At 37.7% G+C, this 14993-nt stretch overlaps 1 protein-coding gene across 1 annotated transcript in view; it reads left to right on the forward strand.

Annotated features, from left to right (window-relative positions):
* UTRN (utrophin) overlaps window positions 1-14993 on the forward strand; it is a 313286-nt gene that overhangs the window by 117746 nt on the left and 180547 nt on the right. The window contains exons 50-51 of the mRNA XM_062490124.1: window positions 598-752; window positions 6147-6336. Coding sequence (XP_062346108.1) covers window positions 598-752; window positions 6147-6336 — 345 coding nt within the window. The remainder of the gene's footprint in view (window positions 1-597; window positions 753-6146; window positions 6337-14993) is intronic.

Here is a 14993-nt window from a genome sequence, read left to right on the forward strand (position 1 = left end):
TATTTATATATATATATATATATATATATATATATATATATATATATGTGTGTGTGTGTGTGTGCAAATATTATTTTTCATTTATAAATAATCTTGAGTTTAGATTCTCTAAAGTCAAGGCACATTGTAAATGACTTGCCACAATAAATAACTGTTTCTAAGGTATTTTATTAATCTTAAAGAAGCAAAAAATAAAACCAAAACCAAAAATCCCCAAAGAATGAAATCCAATTCTCATGCTGCACATTTCATTTATGCTGCCTTTAGATGCTGCTTATATTGCTATTATAATAATTCAAACTTATTCATGCTACTCAAAATACAGAAGTGTTTTTTATTTCTGTTGCCACTAGACCATAAAAGATGGTGGTTCTGGCAAATACAACTTTTTCTCACCTATTTCTGTTTTAATTAGCTCATTATCAGGACACTTAATATCTGTAGATTTTTCTCTTTAAGGTTTTACTCCTAGATGAAAAATTTGCATATTTTGCTTTTAGAAAAGAGGAAAAAATGAGGGGTTTATAATATGTGATAAAATGCATAATATGAGAAATAGTCTGATTTTAATCTGTCTCATTTGGCATTGCTTTTTAGCTATTAGTACAAGATTTGCATAGAGGCGACATCACAGTAACAGCATTCAATGATCTTTCTAATAAACTGCTTCGAGAGTATCGTGATGATGACTCAAGGAAGGTGAAGGAAACCACTGATCAAATGAACACTTGCTGGGTTAATCTGAACCAAAGGTAATTACAAGGTTTCACTCTATCTGTAGCAGCTGGTGTTTTAGACTTGCTAGTATTCTCTGTATACATGTGTATTGTAGTCACTTCTCGTTGTGCTTTAGTGCAGCATTCAGGGCTTCTGGGGATGATTGGTCAATTGCAGTCAAGCTCTTTTGATGATTGAAAATTCCCACAGTTCACAATGGAAAGCTTCTGTATGTTTTCTCATTTATGCAGTGTATTTTTAAGCAGAAAATGAGGGGACTTCTCATGTTTGGTTTCTGGTCTTCCTGTGGCTATTATGCTCTAAGTGTATTTGAAAGTTCCTCTCTTATTCTTTATTGCTGATATAATTTATGAATGTGTAGTTTGATGTTGTCCTTCCTTTTCACAAGGCTTCATCTTCCCATGCATTAATTCCTTATGGCCTTTCATCTAATGGAAACTTCCTCTGAATGAGGCTGTGCTTTGGGTTCTCGAGAGCAGTTCTTCCAGTCCTCCCATCTCAAAATACTTGTGCTGTAGAAACTGAGGCTTAATTGAAACTTCTTTCTATTCATCCTCTATTTAAGATGTATCTGCAGATACTTCAATGAAAATGTGGTATATATCTCAATGAAAATGTGGTATTTTCCTATGCAGAATCTTTTTCCTGCAGGGTAATCTAATTTCTGCAGAAATGCTTTTGAGTATTTGGTATTGATAGACAATTAACATTTAGAATAGTGTCTGACTCCGAAATCTAAAAGTCTATATGCATTGTGGTTAGAGGGAGAGAGACAAAATTGATCCTCTTTATGTGGGAGTGGGGAAGATGACAACTAAAGTCTATATGTATATATGTGCATATGGAAGTAGCAGCTGCTTCTGGAATGGAATGTCAGTTAAATACTTGGTAAAGCTTAAGGAGATATCATCTCTTGAGAAGTGAGGGGAAGAGAACATTATATAAATTGTGGAATTATAGAATGGTTTGAATTGGAAGGGGCCTTAAAGATCATTCACTTCCAATCCCCCTTGCCATAGGCAGACCATAGTCCACTAGATTAGATTGCTCAAAGCCCCATTCAGTCTAACCCTGGACATTTCCAGGGGTGGGGCATTCACAGCTTCTCCTGTTCCAATGCTTCACCACCCTCACAGTGAAGAATTATTTTTTTCCTAATTGCTAATTTAAATAGCAATTCAGTTTAGAATTGCTTTTTCAGTTTAGAGCCATTATTCTTGTCCTGCTCTTATATTCCCATGCAAAAAGTCCCTCTCCATGTTTCATGTGGGTGCCCTGCAGGCTCTGCAAGGCTGCTATAAGGTCCCCTGGGAGCCTTTGCTTCTCGTGGCTGAACTACTCTGACTGTCTCAGCCTTTCCTCACAGCAGAGATGCTCCAGCCCTCAGAATATTTAATGGTTCTCCTCTGGACATGCTTCAGCAGGTCCACATCCTTCTTACGTTGGGGTCCCAGAGCTGGATGCAGCACTTCAGGTGGGGTCTCACCAGAGTGTAGAAGTGCAGAATCCCCCCACCTTGCCCTAATGCCCATCCTGTTTTGGATGCGGCCCAGGACACGACTGGCTTTCTGGGTTGCAAACACACATTACTGGGTCATGTCCAGCCTCTCACCCACCAGCACCCAGAAGTCCTTCTCAGCAGGACTATTCTCAGTAAGCAGGTAATGAAGGAAGCAGAGTAGAATGTCACCCTTCCTTAGAGGAAAATAGTTCTTCTGTCATTTTGTGCTTTGGATGTGGCAGCTTGTTTCTTAGTTAATTAGAGGATGAAGGGAAACAGCTACTTGTTGGATTAGCGTTGCCAGTTGATTAAAATTCTGTAACAGTCTCATTGACATTCAGGCTTTGCAGTGTTATGGCTAGAACTGGCATAAAACTGCCCAGTACTCAGAGAAGGTGACCAGAAAGAAGAGCTCCTGCCTGGGAGCCTCTAATTGGTTTTGAATCTGCTTGAAGTCTAAAATAATAAGCTACTGCATTTTGTTGTGTATAACTTAAGCTCCTTAATTGTCACTGGGGCTATTGTTTGAAGTCTGCAGCCTAAGGAAGGTGAATATCTGCTTTGTTTATTAACTAATGGCAGAATGTAAATGACAACTCTGAAAGCCAGTGGGTAGCCAGTGTGGAGCTGCTCAGTGTAACCCCATCTGAGCAGCACGGTAGAATTAAAAAGGGAGAATGCAACAAAACACCTTTTTGATAGGATGAAGGTTTTTATACTTGCTTTAAATGCAAGAAATAGAAATACCAGTGATGAGACTTACTTTTTGTCACAGATGTTGGGACATGTGGGGCTTTTACATGGTGGGCATGTAGCCCTATGGCTTCTATAAGACTAAATTTGTATTTATGGCATAATGCTTTAAAATACCACTTTGTTAGCCTACTGTTGATAGGGTCCTTAGTAACATCACCTGGAAGCACTGTGGTCCTGGTCACCATAAGAGCACTACCAGGAAGACTTTAGCCATGGCATGTGTAAAGTGCGGGTGCTTATTTTAAAACTGTTGGTATTAAGAGATTGAAGCTCCCCAGCTTGACTTTGTGTAAATTGAATACTTTGCCCAGTGGCTATTTATGTTCTATTTTTATACTTTAGGGTGAAACTGTAGTCATTCTATGTGTTTGTGCTGCCTTGGTAATGGATTATAGTTGCTTTCTGTACTGTCTCAGAGGTTAGTTTCTGAATTTCTTTTGATCAGACACATGTATTTATGCATTGCAGATTTTTAGTATAAATCTGAAAAAGTAATTGGGTGGAACAAAAAGCTGAAACAGAGCCAGGAAAACTTAAATAATAGAATAACAATCCTTTTTCTTGGGTGTGTGTTTACCAGTAGAATCTGCACAGACTTTCTCCACTATCACTGTATTAAGTTAGCTGCATTTGAAAATAATTCTCCAGCTCCTCCACGTTTAGTTCTTGCAGCCTGGAAGATGTACAGATTCTGTGTCTTTTGAACTGCTCTAATTGTGTCAGATTTATTTGAAAATCCAAGTTATGTTTTTATAGCATAGGGTAGATTTAATCTGCAGTACAGAATTCTCCATTTTCTATTTTATGTTTGTGGTCTTTACTCACGGGGGAGGAAAATATTTCCATCTGCTCTCTAAAAGTGTTGCTCACTACTGCTATACATATCCTCTTTAAAAACACCCATGCAATCTTAGAACGTTAGTTGTAAATTTGTATGTATTTAGTGACAGGCTTTTTCTCCAGCTTTAGTTCAATATATGGCAGCAGTGGATCAGGGATAGGATTTCATTCTTTTCTTGAAGCTCAACCAAGCTGAAAGCTTGAGAAATTAAAATTTTAGGATGAAGACAGTATTCTTCAATGAATGTTGTTAACTTCAAAGTTCAGGTTGTCTCAGTTCCTGTCTAATACATCAGTACTTAGACATAGAAATCTGGGTCACTTAGTGTGTCATCCTTTGGGGCTGTTCTTTTTCTTTGAAGGTCACCTTTATTACCAGCCTGCTGTCATTCCTGTTCTTCCACCTTTGGCCTTAATCCCCTGCTAGGGAAGAAAATCCCTGCAGAGGGAGAGGGTTTTGAAGTTAGAGCTCATAACTGCTTTTACTTTACATTTTTCTCAACTTCCTTGGTGTGCTCCAATTTTTTAGCTGGTGCTTATTATCTTTTCTGGACAATATCTATCAAACTACTTGTTATCCCTAGCATGCTACGTATTTTTTCTCAAGACTGGGTGAAGCATTCCTGCTGCAAGTGAGAAGCAAGAATGAAAGCTTCTTGCTCTCCCAGTCATTTGCTAGTTGCCAAAACTTGGGCAAACACAAAGTCAGGAATGATTCTTAGACTCTTATTTTGGATAAAACATTATTAACAAGTGATGTAAGACCTAAGCTCCTGAAGTAGGGGTTGCAATGCTACCTTTGTCCGAAATGTCTCTAAAAAATTCAGTTGGTTATGCTAAAACTTAGGAATGTGAGCCTGGCAGAATTGGTGTTGCATGAGATTTCCTCACAGTCCTTGAAAGAAAACGGCTTTTACTTGTATCTGTCTCATGTGATGTGCTAGTAAACCAGGGTACTTGCTTGAAATGTCTTCCTGAATGGTACTGAACGCCCACTGCTTATTTTCTAAAAGGAATATTTTAGCTAGTTCTGAAATTCTCAATTCCAAACATAGTTATTCCTTCATACTCCTGAGCAGTACTTTTGCCACAGTATGATGAGGAGGAAGGAAAGCTGAAATAGATGGGAGGATGCAGGAGACACAAGGTTGTGCCTGTCTGGAGAAACATGGAGATGCCAAATAATGAGTGTTTTGGCCTTGTCTGTCTTGAAATTAAATATCACTTTGCCCCTAAAACCTTACAATATAGCTAGTGCTTGAAGATAAAATTGAACTGTCTACTTACCCAGCAGAAGCATTCTAGCTGTTAGCTCTGTTAGAGGTTTCTCTACATTGTGCTGATGTGGGACAGCTTGTTTCTTTTGTCCTGATTTTGGGAGAAGGAATGCTGCAGAATAACAGCCTCAAATGGATGAAATTTAGTTTGTCATGCTTTATTAATGTTGCTAATCAGAGCTTTTAAAATTGCTGGCTATAATAGTTTCTCATCTGACTTTCATTTCAGTCATTAGGAGACAGTAGTGTTATGCAGAACTATAAGGTGATTTTTTTCCCTAGGAAATCATTTGACATTGCTGGTAACTTAAAATGTTCAGATCATATTGTTACTACGTGAAAAAATCCCCTTACAGACACAACTTTAGTGTTTCCAACTTTACACTTTATTGTTAACAACAGTTATAAATCTTTTGGATGATTGAAAATTTGGACCATATCCTGCCAATCTTTTTTTAGGTTTAAGTTTGAGTATTGCTTGACTGTTAATGTTGGCAGTGTATTATTCTGTTTGCTTGCGTGATAGTGTCAAAAGTCTTGTCTTCTACCAGAGAGAACCAGGTATCTGACTTTTCATCCCTTAGCACTTTAACTCTTTAAGAATTTATGGCAGTGTTTCTGCTCACTGTACAAAAAGAACAAAAATATCTGAAGCACTCAGTGCTTCTGCTCCATGTGGTTTTTGTTGACGGGGAAAAGCCCATTATTCACCCATGGAAACACTTCTACCATTTGGGGTAGCATAAGTTGATGACAGTAACATTCTAAAAGGAAAACCTAAGTTTTTAGTTAATAACTGAGTTTTTTACTGGATACCTTTATAAAAACATCTGTCAAATATATAACCAGTTCAGGACATCTGTGAGTAGCTATAGGTACACTAAAAACAGTGATATAAATAATGATAAACAAGCTGTACAGATGTATGGTTTCTTACTAGAGATATCTTTCAGATTTCCTTTTAGTAGTTGCATTATGATGTATATAATGTTGTATGTTATGGGGGAATATTCTGACACTTGTCTTGTTTTCAGAGCTGTTGATAGGCAGAATTTCTTGGAGACAGAGATGAAGACAGTACAGGCCTCACACAAGGATCTGGAGAGCTTCCTCAAGTGGCTTCAAGAGGCAGAGACCACAGTTAATGTTCTGGCAGATGCATCCGAGCGTGAGAACTCTGCTCAGGACAGTGTCTGTATAAGGGAACTCAGAAAGCAAATGCAGGTGAGAAACTAAATAATATTGCCTTTAGTCACGTTTTCTCTCAATGGCAGATGTTATAAAGAAAAGCTATCTACTTGTATGGGGGAAGCTGCAGCCTGTTAAAAGGTGTTTCCTAAAACAGTTTTTTTAGAAATCAGGTGTATGAAGGAAGCAAATTTGTCTTCCTGAGGTCTGAAGTATGTATTCTTGTGTATATCTTTGGCACTGAGGGCTCTTAAATGTCCATGGAGGGTGACTGCATTCAGGAGGTGTATGCTTCATTAAGCCAAGTCATGTTGTGTGATTGTCCAACCAAACAATTTAATCTACTTCCCTCCAAGTAAAGTCCTTTTGGGCTGCACTCTCCTATTTCTGTCTGTTACCTTCCTCCTGCTTTTTCAGCAACCCAAAAAGTTGTGCTTGGATTACTTCTTCGCCCTCTCCTACTGCCCAGCATCTCCCCAGCTGGCCTTCCTTCTTGTTCAGGCCCCAGACTGGAAACCTTAGAAATTACTGAGGACTTTAACTGGCACCACTTATTTAATCCAAATGCAGAGTGCAGGATTTATGTCATCTGTGATCTAAGTGGGTTTGAGCAATTTATAATGAAAAAAATATGTTGCTTTCAGTAGTGCTCTTAATCTGAACATATCTTACTCTGAATTGAAATGAAACAAGACTGTTAAAAGTATCTGATAGCATGCTGTTCTTATTAATCACAGTGAAGAGCACAATACTTTGTGGAAGCTTGTATCTGTTGAAAATGGCATGTCACTCACCAATGTTCAAATGGTTCTTGTCAGTTAGGTAACTTATCTGTATAGATGTGGCTTTTTGTGAAATGCTGAGACTAGTCTGTAGTGGTGACCCCTAGAACTTAATGTTATGCTTTCTATTGGCACCACTCCCAACTACTGTAATGTAGTGGAAGCAGAAGAGCTACAACAGGGCATAGGCAGCTAACAACAGAAGGCAGTGCTATATGTAGACATATTTCTGCATTACCTTGCATTCTGTGTAGTCAATCACACCTAGATACAGCTGTTATTTCACAGTTTGTTTGTTGGCTCTGTGTGGCTGTGAAGCACTGTGAGTGTGGAACGTATTTTGCCATTTTTTGTTGTGCTGCAATCTGATTAAAATTGCCTGAGCTGTGCTGTGTGAGGGGAAAACTGTTGGGCAAGACTGCCTGCTGTGAGAGAAGGAGAAGGTCTATAACCAACTCCTGACTGTGCATGTTGTCCTGTCTTGTAACAACTGAAAAGGCAGGTGGAGGTGCTAGGGCATGACCTCTCCTGGTCCAGCATCCCGGTACCTGATACTGTCCATCTCTTTCTGAGACTGTGCACGTGAGGTATCGTCACTTAACTCACCCATGACCTTACATAATATTGTAGGCCTTTTCTGGCTGCCCTAGGAAGTGGAGCATGTCAAAGCCTGACATAGCATAATGACTTCCAGAATGAACTTTGTCCCTACCATCTTACAGTCCTGCTTTAAATGTAAATGAAGATGACTCAATGTCATTCATATCACAACACTGGCAAACGCTCCAAAATCACTGTTTGTTTTCAAATTTGTTGCACTCCTGAAAACAAAATGAAGCTCTAACATCTTGCTTCACCCCAAGAGATCAAGCCCACTCCCTTGCAAGTTCTTAAGCTTATTATCTGATTAAACAAAGGTAATTTCCTGTTCTTTCCATATTACGTGGTATAAAATAACAGCATTGTTCTCTTGGCACTTTGTTGAATATGTAAAGAAGTATTGGTTTTAAGGCTTGTGATTAAATGGTTTTAAGACAAAAGCAGGGATTATAACCTCTGCCCTGTGTAAAGATGCCTCTGCCCCCAAGACCTGTGTATTAACTAAAACTTCACTATTAGTTTAAGGTGTGATAGATTCTAGGTGAGATGACCTGAACCTAGATAAAATATGACAAATTTGTTGTTGCTGCTGTTGTTACATGTCATGCATTTTCAAAATAGGATCATCTGTTAAACTGGCATCTGTACACGCATGGGAGGACTATTCTCCATTACATTTTGGGCCTAACTTGTTTGGCTGCAGCTTAAGCTACTCTACAGTGGAATCAGTGATCTGAGCACTGAAGCCTTGTTTTGCCTTTCATTGTGATACCTGAGGCCAGCAACAGTGCTGTGCAAATAATGCTGACTTTTAAGTGTGGTAGCAGTGTCTTTTCAAAAAGGAGAAATCCACCATCATCAGTCAGTTCAATCAATTCTCTCAGTATGTAAATGTTGTATAGAGGACTTTCCATTCACGTTAGTGCCAAAATGCTACAGTCTGTGTTGAAAAATGTTTAGCAGTGACTTGGAAGAGATTGAAACCTAGTTTGAAAAAAGATGCAGAAAATAAGCTAGGAAATAGCAAGAAGTAGTGCAATGTACGTGAAGTCTTGTGCCTCCAGATGTCAAGGTGTTCAAAACAATTAAAAGATTTTGTTGTGTTGTAAAAAAAGTTACCATAAGTGGTGGCCAGCTATTTGTCTCACTGCTTGATTCAAACTTGTACATTGGAATATCTGGGAAGATAAAAAGCAGAACTGAAGTAAGGAGAGTGTGGGCTGTGGGGTCTCTTACACAGAAGAGGCTTGATCTTTTGCACAGTCATTTCTGAATGCTTCCACGGTTTCAGAATTCTGCTGCTTCATAGCTTTCCTTAAAAGATGTTTGGTAAGAGCATGTCAGCTAATCATGGTAGGCTCAATCTGGAAGGTTAAAGAAACAGACTTCTGGTGGGAATGGATCTAAGCCAGGAGCAATGGCATGCAGAGGAACAGTTCAAATAAGTGGTGAAGATGAGGACAGCGTGTCTGGCAAGGTGAATACAGCTGGTAAGATTTCTATATACAGGGAATCTGTATATCTGTTTACTCGAAATGATGATGTTATTGTTGCAGACAGATCAAGAAGAAAGCAGGGTACATGGAAATGGGGTTTATGTGAGGAGTGGTAGAAACACTGATTCAGTCCTAAAAATAAAGATGAAAAGGTTGTCTTCCCAGTATTGGATGGGGAGAGTTTTTAAATGTCCTTTATGAAGAACCTGAACCTTGCATTCATCTCCTTTTTGGGAAGGTGCCTTAGAAGAAGCAAAGCAGTGTATATGCACTGACATCTAAGCTGTGCATTGTTTTGGATCATACCAACTTGTCAGGATAGCTATTGCCTGCTTATTGTGCTGATTGGTGTGCTTGAAGTGTGTAGGTACCTTTTCATGTGGAAATATACACTTTAGATCATGTGATCAGTGCTCCACCTGCTGTGTTCAGGCCTCCCTGAACCTTTCCTACAGCAGCCCTCTGATAACAGGTTCGAGTAGATTCATCAAAACACTTTTGGAAGCAATGAGTAGCTGGCCCTGGTTATGCTGCCACACCTTAGAGGTATGTTGACTGTATTGCATTGGGAGTGCCTTGCTGGTAGCAGCACACTCCCATGCTCTTGAACATCCTACTGTCATCCTTAGATGGCTTAAATAATTCTGCTTTGTCATGGGAAATACATCAAAATTATGTTAGCTCTTTGGACTCAAGGATGACTTAGAGAAGGGGATTGATGATGCAACTGTGTGCTTCTACTTTGTCAAAACCCTATTTTTTTCTTGTCTAAAGTAATTCCAGAAAATATTTAATTGGAAATGGCTTGTGAAAAAACATTTTTACTTTTTGGTGCAAGTGAGAATCCTTTGAGATCCCTGTGACTAAATAAGCTTTAAGAGAGTTTTTACAAAAAGAGGTTTACCCCCTGCAGTTTTCCCTTTTGTGTTGGGTAATCTAGTCTGGAGAAATGCCTATGTGATTTATTAGCCTTTAACGTATGGCTGATATAATTAGGGCAGGTACCCCTGTGCTCCTCTCTCAAGATTTATAACACAAGCTGTTATTCACTCACTCTACAGCTCTGCCAGAGCTGCGTTCAGTCTGAAAACGAGAGCATCCTTTCCCAGAGTGAGGGAGCAAACGCTCAATTTGCCGATAGAAAGCAGCTACTAGGGAAGAACAACTGTTGTGATACACTGGAGCCGTCTTCCTGAAGGAATTCTTTTTTTGTTCCCGCAGCTTTCAAGCTTAAATTAATAACCTTTTCCTGGCTATTTTGTGCACTCCTGAACGGTGGCAGACGATCGGCTGCTCAACTTCATTTGCCCTCTGCAAAAGCAGAGCTGAGCAGTACAGATTAGAAGAATCTGTGAAGGCTGTTATTTTTTTGCATTTGTTTTGTGGGGTTATTTTGGGAGAAAAAACTTATGCTATATCAATCTTCTTTGCCTTTGAAACATATAAAGCCTGTAGCTTGCAAAAGCAGTCCTGGAAGAGAGCATGCTCAGAAAGCTGGCAAATCATTGTCCAGTGACCGGGAGGAAATGATAGTTGCTCTTCATTTATAATGCAAATTCTGAGGTATCTTCAGAAGTGTGGCAAACTTAAAATGATGGCTGTGGTGAGAACCTCTCTTCAGAAAGTTGTGGTGTTGTTGCATCGTTTACAGAGGATGGCAGTTTCTTCTCCCCGGTACCAGAAGCTTTGTAAGGTAAGAAATGTAAGCCCTAAATGAGAGTGTATATTGCTAACTGTTGTCTTTCTGAGATAAAAAGAAAAGAAAGTGAACATGGGATGAGTGACAAAATCATCTAGGCTATCTAGTGTTTTTAAGCCTGTAATGCTCTCCATGTGTGTCTTGTTTTGTTAAACACCACCAAAACAAAACAATCCTGTCCTTGTCAGAGTGATACATTTTTTAAAGAAAAATATTCTCTTACCCACCATTTAGGTGTCTGGAAAGAAACTGTTTGTTTTGTTGAGTGATTCTTTTTTTTTTTTTTTTTTTTTTGTAAAATATTCCCAGTTCTTTTCTCAGGGAGTTAGTTACTTCATGGTCAGTATGATTCTTTAACTCCTGTCTACTCATTAGGTAGAACAACTGTGCTTTTCTATGCCCAGCGTTATTTTTCTTTTGGGCTTTATGAAACTTTTAATTAGGAATGAGTTCAGCAGACTTAATACGCAGCCATTAATTTCTGCCTTCACTGACTGAGCTCTTTCAGCTAAAAAAAATAAGAAATAGTTTGAGAAAAAGCATGTTGATATCGGCTACCACTTATTGCTATTTTTGATGGCACCTGTTTTGGTGGCTGATTGTTTCTATTTCCAGAGATGGTGTTTACATTTTGTTTTTTTTTTTTTTTTTTCCACAGGCTCAGTAGATATGAACCTTAATACTATGGTGATGATCTAGGATACCTGGTAAAATTCACCTTTAAAAGTAGCTTGATCACTCACCAGATTAAAATAAGTAAATAAAATTAATAAATTTCTAACTGATCTGTAAAGTCCATGAGTTAATACGGCTGCAGTGTTGATGCCAGTGTGAGGTAGTCAAACTGTGCTAATATTAGGAACTTTTAATATAAGAATTCTGTCTTGAAACTTCACAAAATTATACAATTTGATAGGTCTTCAGCTGTATATATACTGACATAACATTACATAAATTCTATTTGGGTGCCTTTGAAGTTGTTATTCTCGTCTTGCTGCTTATGATACTTTACAAGTGTCTGTGTTTTTTTGATGAAAATATGCTTGTGTTTCACATACAAAGGTGTGTAAGAACCAAAGTCTTGTTCTGATGATAAAGCAAAGCCACCTGAATCATCCTACCTGCTTTAATCTGAAATGTGCTTTCTGTTGTGAGGAATTAAAAAAATGACATCAAGTGAGAGAGAGATCCCATCCTTAAGAGTAGGGACTGAGAGTAAGGGAAAAGTATAATGCAGGATGCTGTTTGTAAAAGTGAAGCTTGAACATGAAGTTCTGGCATATGGGAAAAAAACATTTTCTTCCAGTGGCTGTTTTAGTGTGCTTCAGTTTTACCAAGCTCTGTATAGTAGATGCATCTTGATTATGAGGAATGAGAGACAGTAGTTTGTGTACATACAAGCTGTTTTAACAAACATTCCTCAGTTGTTCTTGTCTAACAGTTGTCATTAAACAGCTGGTTTGTGTTTGTGAATAAAGCAAATTTTTAAAATAATGTAAACATTGAGTTATAATTGCCTGTTTAGTAACATATTTTATAAACTTGTTTGTAAAATGTTTGTCAAGCCACTGTTTAGTGACTCTTACAGTAATAATTATTTGCTAATTAGCCTCAGAACCCAATAAATGGTTGCATACTTAATTTGTTGAGTTCCACCCAAGGGGTAGTGAAGAAAAATCTTTTAAAAGGCTCTTATTAAAATACATTTTCTGATTGAGAACCCATTCAGTAATAGCCTTGGGAATTACACATTGCTTAAAATTACATGGTGTATGTTTTTTTGCTCGTTAAAAACTCATGTAGCTTAGTTTTTCAGATGTCTGTTTAGTTTGCTGAAGGTAGAATTTTTTGGTCTTCTTGTAGAACTAAATCAGACGCTAATTGAGGAGGAAAAAAAATGGTTTACGATTCCAATCACTTCCAGCAGGTGTCAATGTAAGGCAATGATAGATGGAAGTCTGGTGATGGAAATGTTAATGCTAAGAAGAGAAAATGCATGGAAATTACTAAAAGCAACCATGACAGCATGTCAGGAAGGATTTCTTGTAGTGCCCAGTATACTCCTGTCTTTAGAAAGTCAGACGTTTGTACATGTCTTGTGCACTCTATGAATACACTGGTATAGTTCAGATCTGCAGAAGAGAAGCTATTTGCTATAGTGTATGAATTATTGCATTGCATCCAGGGTAGATGCTTCATGAACTACATCTAAATATTTCATGTGAAGTGTTCTCTGAAGCGTAAGAGAGGGCCAATAAAATATTTAAGACTAATTCTTGAAGTTTAGTATTTGTTTTAAACTGCACTGTCTATGAAGGAAGAAGTAAAGCTTTATTATTTAACTGTACTGGGAAAAGTCATGATTGTTCCTTTTAACAGCCTGATATAATAGTAGCAATCAGCATTCATAGTCCACATTTTGAAAATTTCTTTATAGCAAACCAAAAATAAACACTTTGTTTAGTAAATGCTTCAATACTACAGCATGGCTGAAAACCATGAAATCAAATTTTAACCACCAAAACAGAGTTTAAGATATTCTGTTGCTGCTTTTTCTTTTACAAATTTTTTCATACCAAGGTGAGTTTTGCCAGAGACCTTTTCACTTGCTGCTATTTGAGTATTTTACCTAAAAATTAGTGGCATACCAGAGCAAAATGTCTGCACTTGGCATTGTGCTGTCAGTATGTAATAAGTTTTACTTTATCTTTGTTAGCAGCTTTGTTTCAAAACTCTAGTGTAAGACTTTGATGCTGATAATGAACAATCAGAAAACTGTCGTATCGGCTGTCATCTGGTCTGTGTTCTTGCTAATATGTTTGTTCCTTAAACAAAAACTTCTGTGAGTTATATCCAACTAGCTATCCAACTAGACTAGAATGAATTTATAACAGAAAAAGTAATTTCAATTTTTGATAGCTCTTTTCTGAGAGAACACAGCTACAACATTACTTATCAAAATAAAGTAACTTGTGAAACTTGAAGGTAAAGAACAGTGCATCTCTGGCAGACAGCTAAATGATTACCTTGAAATATATATCCTGCTTGTGGAATGTGACTGTGGTAGCATTCAGGGACTGGAGCATTCATCCGCTGGAAAACAGGCTGAGGAACATACCTAGTTGCAGAGAGGGTTTCTCCTTCTTTTTCTATCTCACTTTTTTGGTAAATTCTTAAGAAGAACCTGCTTTAAAAATAAATAAATATTCAACTCCCTTCATACAAAATACTCAAGTCTCAAACCTGATCCAGCATGAGTCTTCATGTGGTAACTTAGGTGAGTTCCTGACTTCCTATGAAACACATGTGAAACACATCTCCTGAGTTTTGTTTTTTTTTTAAAATACATAATTTAAAATGCAGTACTCTAATTTTATACTGGGTTTTTAATGGCTAATTTATAAAATTGCAGGAAGTTAGAAGAACAGCGAATGCTGGGGTCAGCCAAAACCTTTTTTTGCTTGATTCTGGTGATGCATTTCAAAATACATTTACATCATGTTGAGTTTTGAGAATAGTAGCAAAGGCTCTGTTCCTATGGAATTTTGAAAAAAATTATGAAGGTCATGGGGGCAGGCAAAAAGAAAATAGCCTGGAAGGCTGTGATGAGAAATGTGTGAGTTAATCCTAGTTCCAATGGTTCAACAAAGATACATGTTTTTTAATGTTTACATGACTTTTGAGTTGATTTAGAAAATAAATCATTGGTACTTGACATATTCAGATATAAAATACAGTTAACCTAGTGTGGATGAGGAGGAGCAGCAATATAGTACATTCGTTGGACATCAGAAGTGAGAACAAAAGTTAATTTTGGAAACATGTTCTGAAGTAGGCTACTGTATTAAGAAGGTTGCTGATTGGAAAATGAAGCAGTGTCGTCAAAAGCATTGCTAAATTATGCAGACAGTTTCTTATTTTAGATGAGAAAGTCCGGACTGCTTGATATGGTTCTATTTGTATAAAGGACATTCTAATTAGATTTAGATCTACAAAAAAGCCTTATTGAAGGGAGCAGACCAGAATTAAAGGGAGCCTTGGATAATAATGACTATTCTCTAATAAATTACAGTGAGGCTAGAAGTGAACTGATGTAAACAAAATGGCTATTTTGAA

Source organism: Cinclus cinclus, chromosome 3, assembly GCF_963662255.1.
Source record: "Cinclus cinclus chromosome 3, bCinCin1.1, whole genome shotgun sequence".
Taxonomy (NCBI): domain Eukaryota; kingdom Metazoa; phylum Chordata; class Aves; order Passeriformes; family Cinclidae; genus Cinclus; species Cinclus cinclus.